The 10058-nt window shown below is 42.4% G+C and overlaps 1 protein-coding gene across 1 annotated transcript; it reads right to left on the bottom strand.

Moving 5' to 3' along the window:
- Positions 1-4839: 4839 nt before the first annotated feature.
- Positions 4840-6261, bottom strand: LOC127349295 (BTB/POZ and MATH domain-containing protein 1-like). Its single transcript, XM_051375041.2, has 2 exons — positions 5861-6261; positions 4840-5824 (listed from the first exon to the last, which is right to left on the bottom strand). Exons 1-2 carry the CDS (start codon positions 6198-6200, stop codon positions 5058-5060), a joined length of 1107 nt encoding a protein of 368 aa, XP_051231001.1. The 5' UTR covers positions 6201-6261; the 3' UTR covers positions 4840-5057.
- Positions 6262-10058: the final 3797 nt, after the last annotated feature.

Here is a 10058-nt window from a genome sequence, read left to right as displayed (position 1 = left end):
CGACGGCGATGGGCGACTCAATCCGATCTATGATCGGTAAACCAAAATGGAAAAACGTCGGTCGAGCGACCGGCGACGCAAAAAGAAAACCAATCTACGGATTGGAAAAAAAAGACTCTAGGGCAGCGGATCAACGGATCGGTGGACGAACCCTCATACGGGTTGCGCGGCCCCTGGAGTAGGCCATGGAGATTGACCTCCCCGGGGGCGGCGCGGGCGGAAGCGCGGGCGGCGGCTAGGTCAAGATCAGCGCCTCTCTGATACCATGTAGAAGGATAGAGAGGGAGAGAGAGATGCGAAATATGTTGGATGTATTATTGAGCCTCATGGGCGAGTATATATAGGCATACATCGATCATCTTGGAGTGCAAGACAAGACACAAGATCTATCTCTATCCTAGACTACCTAAACCGTACGTATACTCTAACAACCAGCACATGAGCCATGTTTTGTCTACATCACCACGCATGACCCACTGCTTATCCACCATTGGATCCTCCCCTGCTTCCTCTGGTCCCTTCTTCTTCTCCTGCGGACCTCGAAGCGCGGCAATGCCGACGGTATATGTCAAGCTCTACGCCTCCCACTGTTCATGGCTGCGATATGGTCCAGTGTCGATGTGATGGGAACATCCCTACCACACTACTACCTCTGTCATTACAAGATGAAGATGATGCTGCTGTGAAGCTCAAGTCCAATGAAGTCAGGATTGGACCAATGACTCGATCTCGTGCGAAGCTACTTAAACAACAGGTAAACTTGTTCCTAAATGATACTTTGATCGATGAGAACTTTATACTGCCTAAGTCGTATTATTTATGTATGATTAGGTATGAAGAGGAATCAAGCATCGCACGAGGATGAGAGGAGCAGCTGGACAAGAAGATGGACGTGAAGCTGGACATGGAGCTGGACATGAAGACATCCCATGGACGCGCGATGGAGGAGCGGGAGTCATGCGCGAGGGAAGAAGACCAAGTCCAGGCCGGCGCCAGACCCGGTCTGACCGGCCACCACACCGGCGCATCCGGTCCCAGGCCCGGTCCGACCTGGCGCCAGACCGGCCCAGCCCGGCGCCGACCGGGCGCTACGCTTGTGCCAGCCGGGGCACATCCAGTAAGCCTGGAACCCTCATCCGGTCAACACCCGGCGCCAGGCCCAGTTTGAACCGGACCGGTCGGTCCCAGACCCGGTCGGCCGGCCCCCAGGCGGGCCGAGTCCGAGTCTGTCTCGACCAGATCTATTCTGGGTCGGTTATTTTTGTATCTTTTCGACCTGAGGTCGTCCTGAACCCCTATATAAGTGCCCAGGTCGCCCCCCAATTAGGTTTAGACCATGTTTAAGATAAACCCTAGTTCTTAGTTGTTTGCTATGCAAAACTATTGAATCCTTACACCATATTGCTTGATTTGGTGTAGATCTGAAAGTCTTATGTGATCTGCTGTTTCATTGGGAATTAGAAGGTTGCAACTTACCGCTCCGTGGTCGGCGGATACGTGCGCAAGTGTGTGGAGTTGCGAATATCTTGTAGGGTTGAGAGCTGTTGCATTGGCGACAGGGACCAATCGAGAGATCTCGTTGTGTCATACAAGTTATCATCCACTTCATCAAGTTATCTCCGCTGCAATCACCCCGTGATCATCATCACCACCGTTGCTTACTGAGAAGATTGGGCCACCCCTTATCACGATGGCAAGGTGCCATGATTGCCTACGGACGGTGCCCCTGAAGAGGTTGGTCACCTCGATCGACAAGAATGGCAATCTCGGGCATGAATTTGTGAAATGTGAGAGCAAGCTAGAGGTGGGGAAGGTGAGATCCAAGTTTCCCCTCTCCCAATTTCTTTTAATTTTCCTCAATTTTTTGGTTTTTTCCTCCGATTTGAGAATTAGGGTTGACATTTGCTATTTTCATACTCTAGCCGAATGCATGCATTTCGAGTGGCTTGATGAGTACATGATGCATGTAAAATGCATACATGAAATTTGTCCTTTATTAGAATGAATTCTCACGTATTTGCAACATATATGATGATAATACCATGTTTTATATTAATTTATGGGGATTTACCAATGATTCCCTTTATTTGGGCAAAACAGGAATTTCCTATTTTGTGTATTTTCTACTTTCAGAGAACTATACAGAGTCAAATTGAGCTATCATTTTTGGAGGGTCGTTTTTTCATCGGGAGAAATAACCTTTGCCCTGGAAGCACACCTGGAGAGGCCCGATGCCCAAAAGAGCACAAGTGGCGCACCCAGGCAAGTAGGGCGCGCCACCCAGCCTCTTTTGGCCATCGATCGTCCAAATCGCTTGATCTTTTCACTCACCGACGTAGGTTGACCTAAAAACCACTACATATATCCCCCGAAGGGTTCTCGGGAAGGAGCGCCGCATAAACACCGAAACACGAAAACGGAGGCTGCAACAGCGAAGATTGGATGGGGGAACTCCGCCGGAGCCGCCACCAGAGGGATCTCCACCTTCTTCAACGTCTTCATCATCATCACCATGATCAAGGGGGCCCACACCTGGACTACGGGTTTGTCGCACTAGCTTGATCTATTTCTCTCATATTCTTCATAGATCTTAGTACCATATGAGCTGCCATCATGATTATGGTCATTTTTGTAATACCTATGTTGTGGATCTTTATTCTATGATATGATGCTATGAGATCTTTACTCTTGCTCGGCGAGGAGGCCGCCAATTTTCATCATCGATGCCCTCGCCGTCCATGGATGCATCCGGAAGGCTGTTGGGGTCGCCGTTGTTCATGGGCGAGCTCTTGTTCATATTGATCCTTCCGGCTGCATGCAAGGTAACCCTAATTCTCACGTATGTACGATCTCAGTTATTATTTGATCTCATCTGGTTCCATCGATGAGTTGACCAATGGGCGTACTGAGATCTAGCTTCATCTTTGGATGATTTTATAGACACCTTCTCTTATCTCGTATGCTTAATTCTCACGTATGTACGATCTCAGTTATTATTTGATCTCATCTGGTTCCATCGATGAGTTGACCAATGGGCGTACTGAGATCTAGCTTCATCTTTGGATGATTTTATAGACACCTTCTCTTATCTCGTATGCTTCGCTTTTTTTCTTCTTCTTATGGTTTCATATTAGTTTGGTCACATATACAAATGAATTTCAATCACAGTTAGTCTAAGTATTTATTAAAAGGTAGCACAATGCGCTAGAAGAAGTCCTTCCATTTTTTTTCTTTTTCGTTTTCTTTAATTATACTTTCTTTTTCAATAAGTGAAATATTTTTAAATCTGAATTTTTGAAGTCCGGAAGTTTTAAAATTTTGATTTTTAACAAATTTATTTAAAAGAATCGGCTTTTTTAAAAAAAAATCTTACTTTTTTTCAAAAAATTGATTTTTTATCATAAGTACTTTCTAAATTTGAACATTTTTCCAACTTGAACATTTTTTAATTTTTCTATTTAAGTTTTTTTCAAAATTTAAATGTTTTTTTCTAATATGAATATTATTCGAATACTTACAATTTTTAAATTTTTTAGTTTTGTATAATTTCCCAAATTTAAACTTTTTTAAATCTGAACTATTTTCAAATTTAAATTTTTTAAAATTTAAACAAAAAAGAGAAAAAGAAAGGAAAAGGAAAACAAAAAAAAAACAGAAAAACAATCAAAAAGAAAGAAAAAACAAAAACAGAAAGAAAAAGAAAAGAAAATGGGCTAGACCAATACCCGACCAGAAGTATGCGGTGCTTGATAGATGGTCGTTGTATAGGAGCCACTAGAAATTTCACGAGTGTTCCGTAGTTCTGTTCTCTGGCAGGCCGTGAAATAGAAATAGCCTCTCTAACTCAAACAAGCCTTTGTAAGCCAGATTCATGAAAGGTTTGCTGCAGTTGTAACTTTTTTTCTAATGACCTATCATTATCAGTACATAATAATATAAGCCCCGAGATTAAAAGCTTCAGCAGCACCCAGTATGACTTCTAAAGTCCCACAGAAAGTACAGTACGACTTGTACTAACAGATCCAATTCGATAGCATGTTGGAAAGTATGCTTGGAAACACACCCAAGCAAAAGAAGGCAAATTCATAATAATACTTTCATTGACAAGCAGAGCTATCTTGCTGGTCCTTGACATCCAAATGGCCCGATTAACCTAACTCTGAACAAGACATCGTAAGCCTGCTTCATCAAAGGTATACTGCTACAGTTGGCTCCATGTAACTTCTCTTGACAGGAATTATCATAATCAGTACATAAAAATATGAGCCTGCGGATGAAAATCTAGAGCTGCAACTGTTATGATTTATAAAGTTCAAATTGCAGTCATACTTACAGATTCAGTTCGATAGCATTCCAGCATGCATGTCTAGGAAAGACGCTTGCAGCAAAAATTTCGATAACTCCATGCAGTCAATTGATACGAAATTACCAATACCTTCATGGACCAAGCAAGATTATTACAGCCCATCAAAAACTTGGCCAACACAATGAAGACGGAAAAAAAAGGAACAAAAATCAGAATGCGGCATCTTGCTATCTTCTACAATGAGGAGCTCCCTTGAGCTTATACAGTCCAAAAGAAGCAGCATAAACAATGCCTGATTCAGAGATACAACTTTTAACTAGGGAAGAGGAGGTCCCTTTAAAAAACAAAGGGAATAAAAACTAGGGGACTGCAATCTCAACCTAAGAATCAGGTAAAATAAAATACCACATGGAGTAGTTGAAGCCCAATATGGATATACAGTACTCCGTAACAAAAACTGAAGCAAGCAGAAACCAATTTTGACATTCATGCATCCCAGCAAATATAAAAGTTGTCACCCAATCAATCTCGTTCTAGTTGTAATATAGGTATAAATAGATAGGAGTTTTTCAATCAAAGGAGACAACATGATGCCCGATTTCACTTAAGCCGAAGTTAGCATTCGATTCACACTCTACAACCCAACGAACTCACAACAGACATAGATAGCCGAGGACACATGTAAGCATACATAAGAACTAAGCTGAAACATGCCTAATTAATTCAGATTTGGTCATTATGAGCCACACTACTAAATCTCCATGATAATTTCCTTGGCTGCTTTCATATCAACTGGCAGGAGCCTAGCAATCAGCTCCCTAAGTGCAGACGGGCAACTGATTTTTAGATGCTTGTAGCCATCACTTGCCTTCATCGCCTCCAAATTGTCAGGAGAAGTGGGGAACTGTAAACAAGCTTCCTTGAGTCCACTGCAGTTATGCTGCTCAGCTAAAGCCAAACTGGTTGCCACCATGTTGGCATCAATATGGCTGCATAACTTGTGCTCGCATATCAATTTAAGCCTGCCGATGTTGTACCTGTCCGCTGCCACGAGCAGATGGCCAGCCATCACCAAATCTCGACGTGCTTCACCTTGGTTACTTGCCAACCCAAAAACAGGCAGCGCATCGGTGTATATGAAGTGAAGCAGGGATTTGAACACATCAGGTTCCATGTCGGCGATTTCAATAGGACTGCCGGTTTTCTCCTTCATGGTGCCGAGGAGCTCCGCCTTGAATACGGATGACCTAGCAGCCAGCACGATCCTATGAGCCAAGAACTTCTCTCCGCCGACATGAAAGGTCACGTCCGCTCCATCCGTGCTGTCTAGGAGGTCTCGGTAATGCTGATGCAAGTCGGTCGGAGGGACCACAACAAACTGATTACCAGATGCTTCTTCGCTGTGGATATCCTTCTTGACAGTGAGGTCACACCTGATGCTTAAGCAGTCATGTATTATATACCCTAATTGCTCCAATTTCACCCGATCGATATGGTAACCAAAAAATGAGTTTTTGGGTCGGGACCTCCATCCAAGAAGAAACTCCAGATCAGCTGTTAAGGTCGGTACAGAGGTATTACCCATGAATTGTGTCACTGGTACTGGTAGACCATCCTTGCCAAGTACACGAATAGATCTGGCTTCCGCATTCACATCCTTTCCATCAACAGAGTGAAGAAGCAGGAATATGCAAGCAGCACTAAGTGCCGAGCGGCCATTGGGGTAATACTTGAGAACCCAGTTGTCACCTCCGATGCTGAAAGGGGGAGAAGCCACGCACTCGCCGTTCTTGAACAGCTCCTTGGCTCTTGAGTACCCATGTACCTTGAACACGAAGGACCTTTCCTCGGATTCAGCAACAACGGCAGTGGAAACCTTGCGCTGATCTGCCATTCCCGAGGTTGGCTCGGTAGCTAGCTAGGGTAGGATGGATAATGGCAGCTGGGATCAGGAACGAGTATTCACTAAGATAATGCGGTACAGATCCAGCAATATAGGCCTATATGTCTGCTTAATGTGAGCTTCAAAATATTCACTAAGGTATCTACTAATCGAGTGTCGGTAGTGGCGCATAAGGTAGTAAAACCTACTCAGACGGCGTTCATGCCAGGGAGACACATTTTGGAAGGAGTGGTGGTTTTACATGAAACAATTCATGAATTACATCGTAAAAAGATGGATGGGGTTTTGTTTAAAATCGACTTCGAGAAGGCATATGATAAGGTGAAATGGCCTTTTCTTCAACAAGTTTTGCGAATGAAGGGCTTTGATCCAGTTTGGTGTGATCGTATTAAAAAATTTGTACAAGGCGGTAGTGTAGGGATAAAAGTTAATGATGATATTGGCCACAATTTTCAGACTAAAAAGGGGCTGAGGCAAGGGGATCCGTTATCTCCGATTCTTTTCAACATTGTAGCTGATATGTTAGCTATTTTGATTGGACGGGCCAAAGATGCTGGTCATGTAGGGAGTCTTATTCCACATTTGGTCGAGGGGGGTGTGTCGGTACTACAGTACACCGATGACACTATTATTTTTATGGAGCATGATTTAGAAAAAGCAGTTAATATGAAGCTCATTCTTTGTATCTTTGATCATCTATCGGGGTTGAAAATAAATTTTCATAAGAGTGAATTATTCGTTTTCGGCAAGGCATCGGAAATGGAACACCATTATAAAGATATTTTTGGGTGTGCATCCGGATCTTTACCGATTAGGTATCTTGGTATTCCTATCCACCATAGAATGCTCCGTAATTCTGAATGGAATCCGGTGGAGAATAGATTTGCTGCAAAATTAGGCTGTTGGCGGAGTAAAATGTTATCTTATGGGGATCGTCTTATTCTTATTAACTCCGTTCTTACTAGTCTGCCTATGTTCATGCTATCCTTTTTAGAGATCCCAAAAGGTGTGAGGAAGAGGCTTCATTTCTATCGATCTAGCTTTTTTTGGCAATCTGATGAACACAAAAAGAAATATAGATTATCAAGATGGAATATTATTTGTAGACCAAAGGATCAAGGGGGCCTAGGGATCGAGGTTCTTGAATTGAAAAATAAATGTTTGTTAAGTAAATGGTTATTCAAACTATTATCGGAAGAAGGAGTTTGGCAGCAATTGTTGCATAACAAATATATTAAAAATAAAACGCTGGCTCAGGTGGAGGCGAAACCTACTGATTCACCCTTTTGGAAGGGGTTGATGGGAGTAAAAGATGAGTTCTTTAAGAGGGGTGAATTTAAAATTGGGAATGGGATGACGGTTCGGTTTTGGGAGGATGTTTGGTTGGGCGAAGTGTCCTTAGCTCAACAATATCCGTCTCTTTATAATATTGTCCAAAGGAAAAATGTGTTGGTATCTACGGTGTTGAATGAATCCCCAATTAATATTGATTTTAGGAGATATCTTAATGAACATAAGTGGAATTTGTGGATACACCTATGTAAACGACTAATGATGGTACAACTGAATAATGATAAAGACCAGTTTGTATGGAAGTTAACAGAGTCGGGTTTATTTTCAGTTAAATCCATGTACCTTGACCTTATGAATGGACATACTAGATTTCTGAGAAAATACCTTTGGAAGATTAAAATACCCCTCAAGATAAAGATATTTATGTGGTTTCTTAGTAATAAAGTGTTGCTTACTAAGGATAATCTAATTAAGAGGAAGTGGACGGGTAATCAAAATTGTTGTTTCTGTGATAATAATGAGACCATTGATCACTTGTTTCTATCTTGTCCATTTGCAAAATTAATCTGGAGAATGGTATATTTTGCTTATAACATTCCTCCCCCTGCTAATATCACGAATATGTTTGGTAATTGGTTGAATGGAGTGAAAAAGAATGATAAGGAACATATTCGTATTGGAATCTCAGCGATTTGTTGGTCTATATGGATAAGTAGAAATGATATTGTGTTTAATAAACAAAAGGGAACCAATTTTTTGCAGGTTATTATTCGTGCGGCGCATTGGATTCAACTTTGGGCGTATCTTCATCCGGAGGACCAGCGGGATACTATGGCTATTGGATGCAACCGAATCTTGACGGTCGCACGGGATTGCTATTTCCAGGCTACTGGATGGCGGCACACTAGAAGGATTCAAGATTGAAGATGGATAGATTTTGTTTACTGTTCATCTTTGTGTGGTTGTTTATTGTTACAGCCTTAGCTTCCATATGATTGTAATAAGTACACTATTTTAAACTTCGTTCTTTTAATAAAAGACATGGCTGTGTGCATCTATTGATGCAGAGGCCGGAGCGATGCTTCCATATCGAAAAAAAAAATCAGGAACGAGTATAAAGGGAAGCGAATAGAAGCCTGGCCGGCTGGGACGTGACCCTGCCCCTGGACGCGGTGAGGAGTTGGACTGGGAGGTGGGGGTGAAATGCGGAAGGGTGCAGATCGAGGAGGAAGAGGACCACGCCTCCGTTTGCCGTCAGAGCTGCAGGCTTGTGGGAGCAGGGCACTGAGGGCAGTAGGGGAACGCGGCGGCGTGAAGCGGCGCTCGCTTGAGGACAGGTAGGTCATGTGACGAACATTGTTGGGCTTAGGTGGGCTTCCGAGACCAACAGCATGAAAGGCCGTGTCCTTTTTGTTTTCTGAATGCTGAAAGCTGTACTGGCATGGTTGGCACCGTATAAAATTTTGGTTCTTGTAGGGATTTAACATAACCCGTGCAGAAATAGTATGGTTATATTTATATGAGCCTTCCTCGCAAAAAAAAAATATTTATATGAGCCTCAAGATCAGAAACTTGAGCTGCATCTACTTCGGTTTCTTAACGTCGACAAAAAACATCGCTCATAGTGACAGACAGATTTAGTTCAACAGCGTAGTGGCATGTGCCAATGCTTGGAATCAAACTAAAGCGAAGCCGGGCGATTGATTCGAGATTCATACCATGGTACCAATACCTTTACGCCCATCCAAAACTTGCCCAAGTTTCAGTTGACAAGGCAAAAATAAACGGCGAAGAAAGAAGAGTGGTATCTTCACTTCGACTGTCTGAATCCAGGACAAACAGTTATAGTCTGAAAAAAACGTCAGAAGAAACAGGAATTATATACCATGGACTTGTTGTCTTGTTACAATGAGGAGACCCCTCGGCAGTCCAAAAGAAACAGCATTAACAAAAACAAGGGAAGAATCCACTAGGGAAAAAAACCTAGCGAAGAACTAGAGGATTGCAATAGCAACATATGACATCAAGTAAATAGAACTACACATAGAGCAGTTGAAGTCCTTACAGAGAACAGACCATATCAAAATGAGGAAGCAGACACCCCACTTTCGACATTTATGCATCTCTGAAAATGGAAAATATAGGCTTCACCCAACAATCACATTCTACTTGCAACATTGACATAATAAATAGATAGTTCATTTCGATCAAAGGAGCACATGTCACCCAAATTCATTTAAGTCCTAGAAAGAGAAATTAGAGTACCATACACATAGGAGTCATATACTCACTTTCACAGCCAGACCAAAGTGGAATTATGTATCATGCACTTGTTGTGTTCTACAATGAGGAGGTCATCCGAACTTATGCAGTCCAAAAGCTTACAGAGAAATAATGGTGGATATAGATAGGGATATAACTTTTAACTAGGGGAGAAAAACGAGGATTGCAAGCTGAAAAAATAGGAGCGAGCCCAAATAGAAAACACAAGCGACACCAAATCAATCCCATTATACTTGCAATGTAGATACAGATGGATAGACATCATATCTTGTT

The sequence above is a fragment of the Lolium perenne genome, chromosome 4, assembly GCF_019359855.2.
Source record: "Lolium perenne isolate Kyuss_39 chromosome 4, Kyuss_2.0, whole genome shotgun sequence".
Lineage (NCBI taxonomy): Eukaryota > Viridiplantae > Streptophyta > Magnoliopsida > Poales > Poaceae > Lolium > Lolium perenne.
Note: the sequence above shows the minus strand (reverse complement) of the source record. Positions and strands in the feature narration are given on the sequence as shown.